The sequence below is a fragment of the Cynara cardunculus genome (genome assembly GCF_001531365.2).
Source record: "Cynara cardunculus var. scolymus isolate 2C chromosome LG 6, CcrdV1, whole genome shotgun sequence".
NCBI classification, from domain to species: domain Eukaryota; kingdom Viridiplantae; phylum Streptophyta; class Magnoliopsida; order Asterales; family Asteraceae; genus Cynara; species Cynara cardunculus.
The window spans coordinates 17,632,285-17,652,051 of record NC_037533.1 but is presented as its reverse complement, the minus strand read 5'-3'; the positions used below and the strand labels follow the sequence as shown (position 1 = coordinate 17,652,051).

General features: G+C 34.4%; 3 protein-coding genes across 4 annotated transcripts; all 3 read right to left on the bottom strand.

Moving 5' to 3' along the window:
* Positions 1-1,044: 1,044 nt before the first annotated feature.
* On the bottom strand, positions 1,045-4,125 carry LOC112514898 (acetylornithine aminotransferase, chloroplastic/mitochondrial). Its single transcript, XM_025121527.1, has 3 exons — positions 3,582-4,125; positions 2,760-3,194; positions 1,045-1,753 (listed from the first exon to the last, which is right to left on the bottom strand). The coding sequence occupies exons 1-3, from the start codon at positions 4,002-4,004 to the stop codon at positions 1,214-1,216; spliced, it is 1,398 nt and encodes a 465-aa protein (XP_024977295.1). The 5' UTR covers positions 4,005-4,125; the 3' UTR covers positions 1,045-1,213.
* A 2,511-nt stretch (positions 4,126-6,636) lies between these two features.
* On the bottom strand, positions 6,637-9,547 carry LOC112514434 (F-box/LRR-repeat protein 14). Its single transcript, XM_025120909.1, has 2 exons — positions 9,477-9,547; positions 6,637-8,281 (listed from the first exon to the last, which is right to left on the bottom strand). The coding sequence occupies exon 2, from the start codon at positions 8,243-8,245 to the stop codon at positions 6,833-6,835; it is 1,413 nt and encodes a 470-aa protein (XP_024976677.1). The 5' UTR covers positions 8,246-8,281; positions 9,477-9,547; the 3' UTR covers positions 6,637-6,832.
* A 2,052-nt stretch (positions 9,548-11,599) lies between these two features.
* LOC112514936 (BRCA1-associated protein-like) lies at positions 11,600-18,927 on the bottom strand. Of its 2 annotated transcripts, XR_003069449.1 has the most exons (13): positions 18,649-18,911; positions 17,906-18,021; positions 17,714-17,822; positions 17,504-17,615; positions 16,689-16,786; positions 15,196-15,302; positions 14,863-15,088; positions 14,731-14,784; positions 13,738-13,887; positions 13,573-13,637; positions 12,237-12,291; positions 11,900-12,109; positions 11,600-11,802 (listed from the first exon to the last, which is right to left on the bottom strand). XR_003069449.1 is itself a non-coding variant. In XM_025121580.1 (12 exons), exons 1-12 carry the CDS (start codon positions 18,895-18,897, stop codon positions 12,044-12,046), a joined length of 1,407 nt encoding a protein of 468 aa, XP_024977348.1. In that variant the 5' UTR covers positions 18,898-18,927; the 3' UTR covers positions 11,600-12,043. The 2 variants fall into 2 exon arrangements, 1 of the variants encoding a protein (XP_024977348.1); XM_025121580.1 differs by having other exon boundaries at positions 11,600-12,109; positions 18,649-18,927.
* Positions 18,928-19,767: the final 840 nt, after the last annotated feature.

The following is a 19,767-nucleotide window of genomic DNA, read 5'->3' as shown; positions in this document are numbered from 1 at the left end:
GTCTCACGGGTCTCACGAAAACAGGTTGGTCTCACGTGAACCCAACCCTATATATATATATATATATATATATATATATATATATATATATAAGGAGGTGTCATTAGCACTCCCTATTTGAAAAGGTTTTTTATATTATGTAATTAGAATGACGTATCTTTCACGTCACCTCATTTAAACTATGTAAGGAAAAAAAAACAAGGTGTTAATCGGTTTATAAAGTAATAGGTTACCCATACGGATGACAAAATAAACCGAAATCGATGGTGAAAACCGAAAACTGAAACTCTCAGGTCGAGTTCGATGACATCTTATCGGGTACGGGGCGGGGATCGGGGACATATTCGGAGATTTTAACGGGTGCGGGGACGGTGATCACTGGTCCGGCCCGATATGTGTATATATTAATTTTAGTTTATATGAATACTTGTGTATGTATATATATAATATCATTAAAATAAAATACTAATATTAAATTTTAAAAGACTTTTATCCACTTTATCTCAACACTCCAAAAATTTATTTGTCTAATCGTGAGCATGATGTTAGTTTCTAATATGATGTTTGAGTTACTATTTACTTTTATATTGTAATCTAAAACATTGTTTGTAATTGATTTGATTATATTCGAGACATTTAGACTTACATCTTTAAAAAAACTGTAATTTACTTTTAATTGTGAAAATTAACATCTTGCAATTTCTTTCGGATCGGTTCAGTTTCAGGTACAACCAAGGGTGAACTAGAAACCAACGGGGAAAAAAAGGAGATTTTTACCCTTAACGGTAAATGGTTAAGGGAGTCTCATGATACAAAATCATTCAGAAGGTTTTAGAACTATTAAAAGACAGACTTTTTTTGGTCAAACAAGATTCACCTCTTAATGATTTAGAAGTTATCTCTTAATGGAACTATTAAGAGATAAACAAACAACCTTATAACGTCTCTGTGATCTTAATAGAATCATAGAAACTTAACTTGTTAAAAAACTACACCCACCGAGACGTAGCTCATTAAAAAACGTAACCACGGGGACGAAACTTGTTAAAAAGATGCAACCATAAACGGACGATCGATTAATTTTTCAAAATAAAGACGATATCCGTTAAAAACACCAAAAGAAAAATCCCAATCTATTAGTTAACATTTGCATCATAGCTTGACATCTGAAATTACAAAAGTACCCCCATCGACGAAAAATAAACCCGAACCATTAGTTCAGATTCTTCTCATCAAGAACATCGAAACATTTGTACAAGATCTCGACAGTTTGATCCAGTTCCTGCTCCGAGATTATCAACGGCGGCACCAGTCTAACAATATCTCCTTTTCCCGCAGTCAATATCAGAAGACCCGACTCTCGACAAGCATCCACGAGCCGTGACGCCGACACATCCAACTCGATCCCGACAATAAGACCGAACCCGCGTATTTCTTTCACGTGTGAGTTCCCTCCGACTTTTTTCATCAAGATTTCTTTCAAGTACTCGCCTTTTCTGGTTACGCTCGCCAAAAACACCGGTTTTGATATTTTATCGAAGACTGCAATCGCGGCAGCACAAACAAGTGGTCCACCTGCAAACGTGCTGCCATGATCACCGTGTTTGATGGCGGCATTCACTCTTTCCGTCACTAGTGTAGCTCCTATTGGCAAACCTCCCGCTAGCGGCTTGGCAAGAGTCATTATATCGGGTGTTACATCATAAGCTTCGTGTGCCCAAAGATAACCGGTTCTTCCCAGCCCACATTGAACCTACAATTAGTTGCATTAAGAATTTGTTGTTCATACGAAATAGATTCGACATAACCATAATGTAACGATAAACACTTTGGTCAAAAAGACTCCTCATTTCGCCGTTACCGGAGGGATTCCATCATGTGTGTTTAGTATGCGGGTAAGACAGTACAAAAACTTGTTGTCAGACGTTTGGTGCAACATTAGAGCGAGACATGACGGGGGACCTAATTGGGATAAAAATGCATTTTTTTCCTGTCCCACCAAAATAGGTGGAACAAAATCTGGGAGATGCGACAAAATTGGTAAATTACTAAATTACTCATATCAAATCAAAACCTTAAGACCTTCCACGATTCATTTACCTACCTAACTCAATCTCGCCAGTCCAGTCCTGTCATCAACAGAAATACGTAGAATTGTATGATTGCATACCATGCAGGCATTAAGCTATTTGGTTGGTTTTCCATTAAGTCTTGTATGAATAAAGCTGTATGTGTAGATTAATTTGTTTGTATAGAACGAAAAGGTTTTTGTTTGAGATGGTTTTTCATAGACGGAAGGAACATGTTTTTTAATTTAGAAGACAAGTTTGGAAAAAACTTGACTTTCTGCATAAAACTCTCCCTAGAATCTTACTTAATAAGTCACTGCCAAATAGTCATGTATACCTGACCGAATAAGTTGCGAGTCTCATTAAGCTGCTAACAAACAGTCCCTTAGGGGATGTTTGTTTGGTTTTCCAATAAGTCTTGTATGGATAAAGATGTCTGTGTGGATTAATTTGTATGTATAGGTTAGGAAAGGTTTTTGTTTGGAAGAGTTTTTCCATAGATGGACGGAGCGTGTTTTTAATTGGTTGGGGCAGGTCTGAAAAAGACTTCGCTTTTTGCATAAAGGTTCTCCCTATATGCTTACTGAATAAGCTACTTTCTGAATAAGTTACTTTCTATATCATTAAGCCATTACCAAACAGTCATACATAGTTGACCGAATAACTTGCGAGTCCCGTTAAGCATCTTACCTCATCAAAAACCAGCAGAGACCCAGCTTTATCGCAAGAAATACGCAAAGATTGCAAGAACTCTTTTGTAGCACTGTAGATTCCACCTTCCCCCTGAATCGGTTCCACGAAAACTGCAGCGATTTTGCCGCTAGATATTAGTTCTTGAGCAGCATCGATGTCCCCATAGTTTAAGAAAGTAACACCAGGCATCACGGGCTCAAAAGGGGTTCGGTAATGCTCTTTGCTGGTCAAGGCAAGTGAACCGATCGTCCTTCCATGGAAGCTGTTGGTGAACGAGATGAATTCAGTAGGTGGATCCGTCTTATCGGGATGTGAAATTTTTTGGAACTTTCGTGCGAATTTTATAGCAGCTTCATTTGCTTCTGTTCCAGAATTGGAGAAGAAAACACGATCTGCAAATGAACTTGCTACTAGACGTTCAGCAAGATTCACCTGCACGTAAAATCGGATCGCATAAGATTGAAACTTGGCTGTTTGTGATCTAAACCCTAATCCCTTATCCCTAAACCCTAAAGAGAATTGGACTCCTATGTCTTCATAAGAACCCTAGCAACAGATTCCATGGTAGTGCCTAGAATTCTATTTACAGCTACTGCAAATATGATTACTCAATGTATGGCTGACTGAATAAGCTATGAGTCCTACTAACAAACAGCCCTCACATCAATCAAAGAAGCAATGTATGGTGAAACCATCAATTATTTCAATTTTTGGCTTACAAACCCTAAAATGTTCTACCCCAATAAAATCAAATCCATCTATAAACATTCGATAAGAATCAATTGAAAGAGGTTTCAAAATCAAAATACGAACTCAGACCTGAGGAAGAGTGTAATAGATGTTGCTAACATGCGCCAGTAGATTAGCTTGATCGGTGATAGCTTGAATCCAATCGGGATCGCCATGGCCGAGAGCATTGACGGCAATACCAGAAGTGAGATCGATATACTCTCGACCTTCAATATCGTATAACTTACACCCCTTTCCATTTGTGAGGACAAGAGGAGATCGGCCATAAGTTCCGACTATTACTCGTTCTTCAGCCTTCATCACCTCATCCTTGCTAACCTTTTGCGATCCCACCGCCGATATGGTGTCCGTTAACTGTGCACGTAGCACGTTTCTAGAAAAATTGGGTGGATGACTGGAGCATCTGCCGATTAGGAGCTTCACATCGGGGGAACACCGATGGTGATGATCGATTGCCCGAAAAAAGTTGCCTAAATTGGAAAGGGAAGTCATTGGGTGGCTAGGTTTACGAAATTATGATGAAGACAACGGTGGCTTGATTTTGAAGCCGCCGCCGCCGGTGGTGAAGAAACACAGCAAGAAGCTCAGTTAGCTCTGTCATTCAAACTTGCGCCACTTTAGTTAGGTTGGAACAAACAAGATCAATGGATAAGATGATAAATCATGATCAACGGCTAAGATTAATTTACTAAATCTCATTAAATTTTAACTTAAATGGGATTTTTAACTGATTTTTTTTATTAACCTGGATATTAACCCGCTATACGAGCCGACTAATCTCAGGACGATCACCTGCTTTACAGATAGTCCGGAGTCACTGCATTTGAATCTTCATGACCACAAGGTGATTTTTATTCCTCATTGGATTTGAACCTGGGACCTCCGGATACTTTTGACCTTTGGAGGCAAACTCAAATCAACCTGACACCATCCTCATGGTTTATTTTTAACTGATTCTTTAAAATGGAGAAATTGAACAAGTTATTTATACAACAAATTATTTAAAATAGAGCCTCTGGCTTGTAGGTTGATAAAAGGATAAGATGACTTTGTTCAAATACAAGATTATTGGTTTGATCTGAGAGTCTCTAGCTTCAGTTACTGAGTGAGACGAAAAATGTCTCGTACTTTGGTATTCTTGGAGACAAGTTCCATGTAAGATCAATTGAGATTGTCAGTAATCTAGTTTTACTAAAACTAGAAGGGTATTCGTGCAGTGCAGCGAGATACATCTCGATTTTAATGTTGCATGTTATTATCTTCATCGATGTTATAATACGATTTTATGTGATACTGAGAAAATGATAATGTTTTTATTTATTTTTTAATAAAATATAAATTTGAATGTATCATAAAATTTTGAAAAAAATATATATTGATTTTAGTGTCAAATTAAAAAATTTAAAAGTCCTTGTTTTTTTTATAATTTTCTTTAATTTAATTTTTTATTATAATTTAATTGAGAGTTAACAATAAACTCATTTATTTTTGGTTTTAATAATATAATTTTTTTATATAAAGATAATAATTAATATTTTATTAAAATTCAATGATTATCTTAAATATATTTTAGATTTTCTATATTTAAAATGAGATACATATTCAATATCTGTAATTAGTTATATGAATTCAAATGTGAAGCTTTAATAAGTTATACATACGTATAATTTACTTGTAATCTTAAATTTTAAGTAATATGCATCAATAAACAATACTTAATATATAAAAAATGATTTTAATTTTTTTTATTAAATAATTTATAATATAGTATAGATATAAAAACTAGGAGGGAGGGAGTGAAATTATGCTAATTTGGAAAACTCTTAAAAAACTATTATCGTAAAAGAAATATTTTTTTATTATATTTTCATCCATAAAAGAAAACTTTTAAGTTAAAAATTTAGAAATTAAGAGAAAGAAAGAATATTTTATTAAATATTAGAAGAGTATTCGTGGAATGCAGCGAAATATATATTGATTTTAATATTTTATTTTATTCTTTATCTCAGTCAATGTTATAGTATGTCTTATGTGATTCTGAAAAAATAATGATGTTTTTATTTTTTTAATTCAATTTTTTATTATAATTTAATTTAGGTTCAATAACRAAKTAATTTATATTTGGTAAAATAATATAATTTTCTTATAAATATATTAATTAATTATTTTGTTAGATTTATATGATTATCCTAATTATATTTTAATTTTTTTATATTTTAAAATGAGATGTTTATCTTTTATTTGATTATGTTTCTCCGCAGTTAGTTACACGAATTAAAAAATGAAGCTTTAAAAAGTTATACTTATGCATAATTTACTTGTAATCTTGAATTTTAAGTAACATGCATCAATATACAGTACTTCATGCATAAAAAGTGGTTTTTAAAAGTCTTTGTCGAATGCTTTATAATATAGTATTGATATAAAATATTTGAATATATAATAAATATTATAATATTCAAAAATAAAAAATGTGTTGGAGTCTAAGATAATTCTTTATAAAGATTTTGTATTTTAATTTATTCATTATAAAAAAATAGAAAATCTGTTATTTTAATAAGTTGAAAACATTTCATTTTTAAAAGTTTATAAACTATTTTATTTGTATAAATAATACGAAAACAATTATTTGAAAATTAAAAGAATTAATTTCATTTGATTCTTACTGAACGGGAAAAAGATGGAAAATTTACCCATAGAGATAGATATCTAATCCTAACGAACGAGAATTCTTCGGTTTGGCAGGTAACGGGACAAGGACATGGATTTATGTTCAAACCTGAAGCGAGTTCGAGATAAGGTTAGAAATAACATTACTCTCCTCTAATCCGAACCCGATTAAATTTTTTACTTTAATATATATATATATATATATATATATATACTCACACACATTTTAATTAAATGACAAATATATTTTATTTTCAAATATTAATAATTAATATAGTGACCATTCATTATAATTTTAATTTTAAGATACATTGTTTCACTAAATGAGACCCAACGGGTTTCCCAAACCAAACCTGTCGAGGATTAGTTGGGTCGCGGTCCGGTTCCTCCCCGCAGACTTTACTCTGGCGGACCGGTACTTAGAACCTTACAAATATCACCTCGACAAGTGTCGTTAAACAAACAAGAATATTTCAATAAGCTGAAAAAGAAGCCAACTTACAGATCACAAACATGACCTTAAATTGAAATGAAAATATGGACTTCTTGGGGAATGGACCCAGATATTATATAAACCTAACAGTTTAATTTATTTTTATTCTCATAGATTACTGTTTAATACCTGCTCCCAGTATAACACCCCTAGACATTCAATACATCCATGACAAATCTCGCTTAAAAGACACAAACCTTGCAGCTCCTTCAACACCCGTGTGTGATACTTGAGGGCAATCATTCACAACAAGAACTTCAAGTTTTCCGGAACCAATGAACGGTTTGAACCCGTCATCGGTCACACCAAGACACTTCATAAGTCGCAAAACTCGTAACCGTGGATAATGGGCTAAGAGCTCGAGTCCTTCGTCACTTATCTCTTGGCATCCCGAAAGTTCTAATGTTTGGAGATGGTCAGCAGAACAAAGAGCTTCCATTCCAATGTTATTAAAAGAACAGACGCGGTCAAGAGAGAGTTCCTTCAACGGGCACATTTTGATCAAACTAAGAATCCCGTCAAGCGAAAATGAAGATAGCGACAGAAACTCACCGTCGGAGAAGGATAGGCTCACAGATTCGAGGAGTGTGCAGTTTTGAGCCACTGCTTTTAAACTCTCATCCGTGAGTCGAAGTGGGTTCTCCATTAGAAGTGGAAGAGAAAAATCCGATGGGACTCGGATCGAAATGGACCGAAGATTTCTCGAGTTTTTCGCGAGCCCGATGATATCGCAGTCTCGTGCACCTATACACATATCTAAGTGAATTTTCTCCAAGTTTTTGCATTTGTCCAGTATACAAGCAAGCCCTCTTCCGGGGCTGATGATGCAATTGATCAGGCTAAGCTCGACGATACTTTCACACGGGACCCACTGTTTTTGCCATCGGTCAACTGCCAACCGATCGTAAAGCTTCATGTACCGGTAGTTTGCATCAACCTCAAACTGCAAACGCTTTATGTTTCGCCAAGTGGGCCCAAGCTTAATGAGAGCACCTTCTCCGATACCCCTACAATTCTTAACGCAAAGATCTTCGAGGGTTTCGAGCCTACCAAGACACTCAAGCCACTCGAGGTTACTAACATTCAAACAACGAATCAGATGAAGTACCTTGAGGTTTTTGCAGCCGACAACAATGGAAAATATGCCACAACCGGTGATTCTCGGGGTGAAGTTTAGTTTCAATGATGAAAGTTTGGAGCACGAAGCTAGGCAACTAAGGCCGGCATCAGTGATGAAGGTGCAATAACTTAAGGTTAGATCCGTTAAAAAAGGGCAGGTTTCGGAAAGTACGCAAAGACCCGGGTCCTCTAACTGTTTCCCTAATTTGGACATCCAACCGGAGTACGTGATTTCAACGTTGTTCAAGTTTGGGAACCGATGGCACAAAGAAGTTAAAGCTTCGTTTGCAGGGTTCAAGCCACATCCGACACGAAGGTACTTTCTTTGTTCGTTATCTAGATTATGGAACCGCTTACAAGTCAAAGATACGGAATTTCGGTCAACTGTGTTCTTAATCCTGCTAAAAATCTCCCAAACTAACTGATCTGGTAAGTTATCCATTGAAACCATGTTTTTCTTTTAGCTTAGAAAAGAAAACATTAAAACCTGATATGGATAAAAGGGCAATTCAGAAAGCATACAAGTTTCTTAGATACGAACAAATCCAACGAGTCTATAAATACCGACTTCACAAATGAAAGCTAGTGTCAAAACTCGTGTTCAGGAAATAAAATGTAACGTCTTCTATGCCGCCATTTAGGGGTGTTTGGAGTGCGAATCTGTTTTTGGTTCTATCTTTTAGGGGCGTATCGATGCCATTTTTGATTAAACACTTGTTTGCAGTTTCCGTTGTTTTTAATCTTGTACTTCTTTTTGGGGGATTTACAGTATTTTTGCAAACTTATTGGCTCACTTGATCATCAAGCAATGCTATAGATTTTCCTTGGGCTTTCCATGTGATATCTTCATACAAGATTTCATCTTGACTTTTCAAGATACAATTGCTAAGTATAAGAAACATTATCACAAGCACTTGAGACCATGTGAGACCACAAAAATAACACTGAACCATTTTTCTAGAAGGGTGTTCCAGCCTGGACTAATCCCGGCAACCGCAAATTATGACTGCAAGAAATCAGCCCTGTTAAACTCAATAGCCACAATTATTGTGTACGCATGAAATCGAACCCTGGATAGATAGGATATTCCACCACATCTCCGGAACCTCAACCACTACACCACAACCCAACTTTGACTTTGAGTTTGGTTGTGAAAGTTCAGTGTTATTTTGTGGTATTACAACTAGACAATTATTGGTGTAAGATTTGCAACAAGTTTCATCTAATCACCTCCTTTCTGAATTAGAAAATCCAATGAAATGAAAACATCAGCACACGGAAATCCAAGGAAAATCTATTGCATTTCTTAATGATTGATAAGTGAGCCAACAAATTTGCTAAAAGACTGTAAATCCCCAAACAGAAGCAAACGAGTATGAACACAAATGATATGGATACGGCCCTAAAAACTGAGAATCAAAAACAGATTCGAAGTGCAGCACATTCAAAGGCCCCTAATTGGCGCCATCGATCTGAAAACAAACTCAGGTTCAAATTCAGAATCCAGACGTACCAAAATTTCATGAAAAATCTAAACCTAACAGTGTTAGATTCAAGGATTTTTGTGATTGGAGGTAAGAATTAGCAACATAAACTAGTGTATATACAAATCTAATAGTCAAAAACATGAAAGATCAAGGGGATTAGGGAGTGAATAGACAGAAAGAAGGCGTGAGATGTACCTTATAGAAGGATGAAACGAATTCACTCGATTCTACATGATCGATCATCTTCTGCAAGTTTTGATATATAATATCCACCTTCCGTGGGTTATTGATATTTAATACATACCTAATACCTATTCCACTTTTTAGAACTTTACGTATGGTTTACGATTACGTTGGTAGGTGATTATCAAGTCATATTATTTTAACGAATGAATATGGTAAGAATCAAAAATTTTATTCAATAAAAAAGAGGCAAAAATCAAGAGTCTTATCCGGTAAGTGAGGACGATGACTCTATTACAGTTAACACTTACCGGATAAATTGTTGCATTCAATGTTGTTTTGTTGAACAAAAATCTTACCGGTAAGAAAGTGATAATGTTGAATTTTATCAGTAAGTGTTTACTGAGTAAGTGTTTGGTAAACGATACTTTAGGCATTTGGCAAAAATAAGTCAACTTAAAAGCTATTTTTTTTTGTACGCGTTTATATGACCATAAGTTATCATATTCAAACGTTACTTGTAGTAGCATTTTGAGAGTTTATTGAACCTTTTTGTAATTATAACTTTTATTATTAATTATTATTTATTACTCTTAATAATAAATAACTATTAATTATTATTAAATAGTAAATAAAAACAATTATTATTATATTAATTAATATTTACTATTAATTATTAATTAATTTTAATTATACATTAGTATTAATTATTTATAATAATATTGATCATATTAATCATTTTTATAATTATTATTCAATATGTTTAGCTGTAAAAAGTAAATATAAAAATTTTAAAAATATTTATGTAAGTTATATAAAATTTCTTATTTTGTTTTATACATAATAAAAATGTGTTAAATGATTTTAATAAAATATTTACTTTAAATATTAATCATATATTTTGGAAAATTATGAATGAATTAGAAAATATGAGGTTAACATTTTTATTTTATTTATATTATATCTAATGGTTTATTTAAAATCATAAATTAATAGATTTTTTCTAAATTTTATTTAATAAATCTAAAATTTATAATAATCAATTTAAAATTTTTATAATCAACATATTATATCACTTATTTTATATCATTTTTTTGGTTTTAGTTGATATATTATATTTTTAGAGATTTGTTTTAACTATATTATGAAATATTGTAATTGCTTAACCAAAGGGCTTTTGGCCTAGCGGTATCGTAACCCTTGGCCTTCTATGATGTTAGGGATTCAAACCTCACCATAGGTGAAGAGGGTGTGTGAGTTTATTTGTTGCATTTGTCGTATATAAATATTATATATTTAAAAAAATATATTATAATTGCTTAGTTTTTTAAAATGTTTTTTTTGGTCATTTATATGTTTATAAGTTAGTTTTTGTCAAATATGATTTGTTCATCATCAATTACCAGCTAACTTATCAGTCATCAGCTAGCCTATCAATTACCAGCTAGTTTATCAGCATCAACTAGTTTATCAGATAGTTTGCCAAACATAGCCTTAGTGCTTTTGAAACCTTTTATTATAATCGGGTTCCAAAATAAATGAAATTTAATTCATCAAATTGTTTTCACTTTTTAATCTAATTTTTTTTCCCAAATAGTCAAAGTTTACACACAAACCATACGCATAATATTTTTTGCCTAAAGATTATCGTGTAAACTTTGACTATTTGAGGAATTTATATATATTTTTTGACTTGTATATATCCATATTCTAAAAACATACATGGTACCACATAATAGAGGTTATTATAAGCGACTACCACAACCGAGTTATATGAGAGTTTTTAGTTTGTTGAGTTCATATGATGATGCTACTAGATCGGAATGTTGGTCAAGAACCGAAACTAACTTCACCATGCCTAGACCGGTATTTGGCCATGATGGTCTACGTCATTCACATCAAAATCGAAATATGGAATCAAACTCGAGGAATAGTTCGTGCAGGGATGGGTTGAACCCAATCGGGTCCTCATGTCGGAGAGCATCGACGGCAATACCCCAAGTGTGGTCAATGAACCATCAACCATCCTCACTTGTGAGCACAAGACGAGTTACGTCTCAATCGTTAATTGTGCCATCGCCACAATTGTTGAATAGTCCCAAGGCTCGTTACTAAGAAAATTCAAGGTCCCGTGACTAGCAATTCGGGGTTTAACATTCATCGTTAATTGTTAATTTGAGTCGTTTTTTAAAGATAATCAGGAACCGAGTAGAGTGTAATGTTGAATTTTGTGATACACATGTTACTACAACTTGGCGATCTATAGTTGACTTGCAAGGCACGCATAATAGAAGACAACTCTCGGTACATCGTTTGCTACATGCGGACGAGCATGAACCTGCAGAAGAAAATTAGTTCATCTAAACGACTTGTGTAAGCGACTTCGTTAATTGTGTTCGACAATGAAGTCGCATAGCTTAGGATCGAGATGTTACTTGGGGATGTGAATTCGACACGGAAGATTATGTACTCCACTTGCTACGGCTACGCTTATAAAAAAGCAAAACGAAGGAATTTACAATGAGACCGCCACTAACGCCTTCTTAAAGACGAAAGAAAGACCAAAAGATTTTGTTCGTCTAGTGCGATGTTGGAGACGGTTCTACCGTATTAATTTCTTCAAGAGATGCCATCAAGTCCTGAAGCTGCATACGCCGTTCATATATAATTAAACCAGATGGCCCAGTAAATCCCGTTTTTTAATATAATTAAACCAGATGAACCCAGTACATCCCACACAGAGTAGGAGTCCTACGGGATATTGCATATTACCTGGGCCTCCAAATCTTGTATCTTCTGATCTTTGAGCCTTGAAGCTTCCTTCTCCCTACAAATCACCCAAAAACGCAATGGTTAAAGATAGTCCATAGAACCAAATAACAGAGTAAAAGATGGTAAATTTATCGGAAAAAATAGACCCACAGAAATTCAACCAAGAAGCAAGTGATTCTCATGGTTTAGGCCGTTTACCAACACAAATCAGGTTACAGGGTAAGGGCTTGTTTCTCAGCAGCTTAATGAGTTTAATAGGACTTGGCTTATTCGTTCAGCTATACATGACCGTTTGTTAGTGGCTTAATGATATATATAAGATGACTTATTCAGTAAGCTTCTATGGGGAGCTTTATGCAGAAAGCCAAGTTTTTCCAAATCTGCCCCTTCCAATTAAAACACACACTCTTTCTATCTAAAACTCCTCCCAAACAAATTTCTTTCCAATCTATACATACATCTTTTATCCATACAGAACTTAATGGTAAACCAACCAAACAGCCCCTAATAGTGGTTTAGGTCAGCACTTATACTGACCAGGTAAGAGGAACATCGTAAACATCATCTCTGATTGGGTAAGCACCTCTTCGCCGGTGAGAGGTAGTAACATGGCATGTACAGATGAGCTAAAAGCTCTTTGTAGTAGCACTGGGTAAGTGCTTACCAGGCGTCACTTATCTTACCGAGGGGCCGTTTACCAAGCGCTTACCTTCCGGCAAGAATCACCACTCTCACTTACCTTATGGGGTAACACTCCTTGCCATCAAAACGGATTGATTGTACACATTTATAACCCGGTAAGCGCTTACCGGGTAAGAGTCAACACCCTCACTTACCGGGTAAGACTCTCAATCCCTCTTACCGGGTAAGATTCTAGGTGTTTGCCATGCTCATCTCGAAGGTAAGTGACGCCTAGTAAGCACTTACCCGGTAAGTGCTTGATAAAAGCCCCTCTGAGTGAGCTTGGAAATGACCCAAGAATCTCAGCCGGTAAGCAAGAACCAAGAGTTTTACGTGGTGAGAGAGAAGACTCTTAACCGGTAAGCATTTACCACGTAAAAGACTTGCTGGTTTAGAACGTTAGCCAACAAGGTAAGTGAGGGTGGCGACTCTTGTGGGTAAGCGCTTACCCCATAAGTGTTCGGTAAACGGCCCTTAGTTTCATATTTATAACCTTGATCTTGATAAAATATCTGAGGCTTTAATTATATAATTTTAAAATCAAGCTAAGCTGTACATGGTGGGCAACTCCAAAACAATAAACATCAAAAATAAAAATGATTCTTGCAAACATCTTAGGACGGCAGTAAGTTGTAAATGCGTATTCTAGCCATACCTTTCTTGGATTTTCACTATGATGCCTTCCCATATCTCCTTGTTTCTCAAAAGATTCTCGTTGATCTACAAGTTTAGCACCAAAAAGAAAAGACAGAATTAAGAAAATGTCGGTCATCGTGTAAGAAATCAACGTACCGAACAAGTAGGGAGGGAAAACAATTACATCATCTAGAAATTTCTTCTCTTTGAGTCCTTTATCTAGCTTGGCTTGCATCTTTTGCAATTTCGTATTTTGCTCCAAAGAAGTTTTTACAGCAGCTGAAATATCCCGCTCAATTTGTTCTTCAAGCTCTTGGAGTAAAGATTCAAAATACTGCAACGGAAATCAACCAATAGCACTAAGCCAGACAAGTTGCAAATCTTAACGGTCAGCAATAACAGGGGACTGTTTGATTGCAGCTCTATAAGCATAATGAGATTCACAGCTTATTCAGTCAGCTATACATGACTGTTTGGTAGTGGCTTAATGATATAGAAAGTGGCTTATGCAGTAAGCTTATAAGGGGGAGCTTTTATGCAGAAAGCCACGTTTTTCCGAACCTGTCCCTCCCGATTAACAAACACGCTCCTTCCATCTATGAAAAAACTCTTCCAAACAAAAACCTTCCCAATTACACAGGCAGATTAATCCACACAGAAATCTTTATCCATGTAGGACTTAATGGAAAACCAACCAAACATCCCCTAACACAGCCCCAAGCCGGTCTAAAGCAGTTAAACAAAATAGAACTTCTGAGCAAAAATTAAATGGCAAAATACAACAAAGTTTGTGAGTTCCTATTTAGTGTAACAAATAATTCTTTTTCTCAATCAATGTAACAAAGTTTCAAATTTTCCTATTTTTTACTCTTTTGACTAGTATCCATTGATCTTGTAACATTTGATGACGTGGATTTAAAGTTTATCATCCACTTGATGTAACTCTTTAATAAATACTTCATATACAGGTATCCATGTCATCAAATGTTACAAGATCAGCAGATCATCGGTCAAGATAGGTATAAAGTATAAAATTTTGAAACTTTGTTACTTCAATTGAGAAAAAAAATTCCTTCGTTACACTAAATGGGAACTAGACCAAACTTTGTTACATTTTCATGATTTTGCCTGCAATTAGATGCTATTTCATTTGCCTGATAACTAAGCGTAAACTTACCATTTTTTGATTCTCGCGTTGGGTAGTGAGTAGCTCATTATACTCTTTGGCGATCTGAAAATGAAACAACAGTAAGCACTCAGATTTTTCCTTCATTTTGTTAACGATAAAAGTACAAAGGAAAACCAGTACAGATTCAACTCGGCTATTCAGAAGAGCTTCACTGAATCCAGGATCAGTGCCAAAATCAATATTATCAGTCGTATTCAACTCAACCAGCTTTCCATCTGTCTTGGATTGAAGTAAACGGTGAACGTAATTGTCACCAACGTAATCCCAGGCACGTTGTGTTTCCAGTTCAAGGGAGTAGCAGTGTTGTGTTTCTTTCCAGTGTTGAATGGCATGCCCATCTTTATATCTACACCAAAAAATCATCAATAGTTACTATCATGACCTTAATGTCATGCTGGATAAATGTTGGATATCCATGCAATCACAGCTTAATAAGCAGCAATAAGTAGTCACCTTCCACAGCCAACAAAGCCACAAAGAAGACATAACCAGACATTTTCTGAGGTTTGACAGATCAGGCATTTAGACTTTTCAGGCTGCTGCTGACAATAACGACATACCTGCAATAAGCATAAAGTCGCCTAATGGTTAAACTTCCGCAATTAAAAGACAAAGATACATTATAACAAAGCCCACAAACTGTTGTAGTCTTTTCTAGAGGTGTTATTCAGGAGGTTAAAATCAGTTTATTCGGTTCGGTTAATCAGTTTTTAACTTTTTTAAAACTAACTGATAACCAAACCAAATAAGGTTCGGTTTAATCGGTTTCGGGTTATTCGGTTTGGTAACTAATTAAACCGAATAAGAATTCATATTTTTTGTTAGACACTTGCTCAAATAATTATCCCAAATTCAATGCCTTCTACTTCAAATATATAACTGTATCATACACGCATACTCAACAATTGACTTCTATTAAGTAAGAAGCATCATCTACCAAAAACCAATATCTACCAAGACATTATTTTCTTCATGCGTTGAATAACATCAAGTGAAAAACATAATTCAACAAAAAACAATATCTACCATCAAACAAAAAGCATTATATAACAATAAAATATGTAAAATAATAATAGCACAATATGTATTTGGTTTTATTTTTGTAAAAATGAAATATATAAAATATAAGTAGAACGTATTATTTGGTTTAACCGAATTAATAGAAAATTAAACTGAAAACCGAACCGAAAAGGATCCTTATTCGGTTAACCAAACCGAATTAACCGAATAACCCGAAACCGTTTAACCCAAATCGCATCCAGTTAGATTGGTTTGTTCGGTTTCAGTTATTTTTGACACCCTTAGTCTTTTCAAGCATCTCAAGTATTAAATCAGTTGCTTTTCACGTACAAGGTAGAGCCACAAACAAAAGATTTCTTTCTATAAAACTTGAATTGAAGCAAGAATGAAGAAATTCCTTTAGAACACAAGAACTTGAAGAATCAAGCCATGTCAACTTACCCACAAGATTATCTATTTATCTGTTACTGAAAACATAGAATCACAAACCAAAACCTCGTTTTCTGAAAACTCACACTAAAAAGTTTCAACAAGAACAGCCTTAAGCTCCCAACTGAAAAGTTACTAGCACAACCTAAAGATGGAGGTGGAGGAAAGCAGTGTCAATCAAAGACCCATATCCAGAAGGTCCATATCATGACAACAAATCACTACGCACTCTCCTGGACCTCTTTTTACAGAAATAAATAAATCCCAGAACACCAACAGCAACCACATTGACCTTTAAAAATCCCTCCCCAAAGAGAGGGCATACATATCCTGACATGCTACAAATGAAATAGTCATATAAACGTAAACATTGATATCAACATGTGCTGTATGTTTAACCAATTTGTGTCAAGTAATAGAACATTTTTTAGACTACTATAGGTTTGTCATCACGGGACAAAGAAAAATAAGACGGTAGGCACTACCAATATACTTACAGGGCATGAAGAATCTGTCCATTTTGAAATACACGAACAATGGAATGAATGGTTGCACATGGTTATCAGAATCCCACTCATATCTTGGTCCAATCTCTCTACAAAAAAAAAAAAAAATACAATCATGTGTGAAAATTCAATGCAAAACAAACCTGCTGATGTCTCATGATTTCATGGTTTTTCTTTCAGATTCTATCAGTATTCTCCTATTTACACCGTATTATGAACGTGGACAGAGTCTCATGAAAACATGCCTAAAATACTTTTAGAAGACTTAATTGATTAAAATTTCTAAACATTCAACTCTCAACCAACACTTCTTGGATCCAACGTAGAAGCACATTCATATATGACACACAATCATATACTATACCTGAGCCATAGGCAATTAATATTTATCAAAACGAAAGCAAGATATACAAGGGGAGATAAAGAGCTGGTGTGCACAGTTGGCAAGTTTCGTCCAGTGTATCCTACATTCTGGGTTTTATAATTGAACACTGATCTCCAGGACCATATTCAAGTTCAAAAATATTTTAAGATTCAGTCACAGACCACATATAACCAACTGTAAGGCCTAATCCCCTGTTCTTACATACTTAAAGTGTTTTCTTCGCAAATGCACTGCTTTGTTACTATCGCCAGTGTGAGCCCAAATTCATGTATATGGTTCATAAAATATCGGTCCATACTCCCAAACCATCCACTCACCATGGTACAACCAGAACATGTTCTCTTCTTTGGTAAATAAGAATATAAGACATATACATATATGTATGCATGTGTGTGTGTGTAGAATCATAATTTAAAATTACCAAGACAGACTGGACATGAAGGCTGCTCTGTACTTGCAGGGGAAGTTTGCGCATGTTCAATTAAGCTTGTATATTGCACATCAAAGGTGAAAAGCACACGACATGACTCTGTCTGTATTCAAACACCACAATTTACAAAGATATCAGAATAATTACTTTTATTTACACCACATAACACATAAATAGCTCATGCTAGACGAAGAAGGAAACCTCAAGAGATGAGAAACGCCTTCCATTAAAATGCTTATGAAATGCATCTGTTGAGGTTTGGTCATCAAATCGTACCAAAATACTATACCGGTTCTCCATTCCATCATTCCTAAGACACAAAGACATCAAGAGATAACAAAGCTAGCTCATAGAAGAATCACTACTGATTACTAGTAATTACAGCTATCAAACCTGACAATGCGCATCTCCAAAATATGATGAATAAAAGAACCACAAAACTGGCAAAAGTCAGCGTATGTCATGTGATTTGGCACCCCAAGTACACAAATAAGAGGCATTCTTCCAACCTAAATAGCATAAAAAAATTAGAAGTTGGATCACTACAAATAATTAGAAAACAGGAACTCTGTAATTTTCGAGTTCTAATAAGGAGAGTTAAGAGGTCAAACAGTTTTAACTCCATCTTGTCATCGTAGTTCCTAATTGGTTCGGGATGCTATGATCCTTGATGTACTTTTAGCCATGGAATTATACAAATATATGTGTGAAATCACCATTTGCTCTTGCTAATCTCTTTTTACGTTTAGATACTCAACTGTGATTGTGACCCTAAATTGCCTGTCACAAACCTGCAGCTCTTGTGATTCGCTCTATATTCTCCATTGTCAATTAAAATTAACTCACACATTAAGGATCTTCATCTTTGGTTGTCAAACCAGAAGATTTGAGGCAATTCGATTAGTTCAACTTAAGCAGCTTAAATCACCAACAAATTTGAAAGGTAACTTCATTTACCAGTCATTACTAACTGATTTAGTCGTTTCAATTACCAAACTAGCATTAAACAGAATCAATCAAACACAACAAACCTGCTTCCAGAAACAAATTAAGAGTAAGGAACCCTAATGAATAAAACACACGAAAAAAATTGGATCATCTGATTGATGAAGGTAGTGGAAGAGACGAAAATTTACAGGTAAATTGGATGAAGAAGAAACGGCATCGTCGAGAAATAGATGCATAACGCCTCTAGTCTGTTCGATTCTAGGGTTTCCAGATGAGAAAGGAAATGTCTGAGTTACGTAAGCATTTGACGAGGAGGAAGTGGAGGAGTCGCCAACATCGGTGATCGGAAGTTTACTGATGGACGACGGCCGGAAATAATCATCGGCGACGGTTGCTGCAGAAATCGCGGCAGCGCTTGCTGAAGTCGCTTCCGACATTTTTTATTTTCCCGGTTCGAATGACTGTTCGTTCAACCTTCCTTTGGAGAGATTCTCTCATTTATATTTCAAATTAAAATTTTAAACTCGATAATTTATTTTCTTGTCTTTAAACATTTAATTTATCTTTAATATAATTTATTAAACTACATATTAAATTAATTAACGCTATTTTTTTTCCAAGGGTTGCCATTTATATATTAACCATAATGGTGGTGTCTGGTTGGTTTGAGTTTGACTTCAAAGGTCAAAAAATGTCTGAAGGTACTAGATTTGAATTCAATAAGGAACAAAAATCCTCTTGTGACCACAGAGGTTCAAATACGGAGGTCCAAGAAGTTAGCTTATTTTCTGGATACATGTTTAGATACATATAAGTTAGCTTATAAACTAGTTTATTGAATACGTACTTGAAGTAGCGTTTTAATAGTTTATTGTCATTTTTTTCATTATAACTTTTATTAACATTAATTATTATTTATTTTTATTATTAGAAATAAATATTAATAAAATTTAAATATTACTAATATTAATAAATAATAATTATTCATTACTTTTAACTATACATTATAAATTAATCTTGACATTGTTTATATTAATAATTTACAATAATTATTGATCATATTAATTATTTTCATATTATTATTTAATATATTTAGTTATTAAAATGTAAATATAATAATATTAACAAATATTTAGTCAATTACAATATTTAATGATATAATTAAAACAGATATTTAATAATACATTATCTATATCTATACTATCTTATAAACTAAATTTATCAAAAATCTTGAAAACTTTTTTAGTGCACAAAGTTTTAAAAGTTTTAAAAACAACTCATAATGTATTAAATACTATTACTTAATA

Coding starts and splice junctions, on each gene's coding strand:
- LOC112514898 (XM_025121527.1), bottom strand. CDS start 4,004: ATGACTTCCCTTTCCAATTTAGGCAACTTTTTTCGGGCAATCGATCAT. Junction 3,195..3,581: donor TCTATTACACTCTTCCTCAG/GTCTGAGTTCGT, acceptor TTTTACGTGCAG/GTGAATCTTGCTGAACGTCT. Junction 1,754..2,759: donor CTCTGCTGGTTTTTGATGAG/GTAAGATGCTTA, acceptor AACTAATTGTAG/GTTCAATGTGGGCTGGGAAG.
- LOC112514936 (XM_025121580.1), bottom strand. CDS start 18,897: ATGTCGGAAGCGACTTCAGCAAGCGCTGCCGCGATTTCTGCAGCAACC. Junction 18,022..18,648: donor CTTCTTCATCCAATTTACCT/GTAAATTTTCGT, acceptor TATGCTATTTAG/GTTGGAAGAATGCCTCTTAT. Junction 17,616..17,713: donor GGCGTTTCTCATCTCTTGAG/GTTTCCTTCTTC, acceptor GTTTGAATACAG/ACAGAGTCATGTCGTGTGCT.
- LOC112514434 (XM_025120909.1), bottom strand. CDS start 8,245: ATGGTTTCAATGGATAACTTACCAGATCAGTTAGTTTGGGAGATTTTT.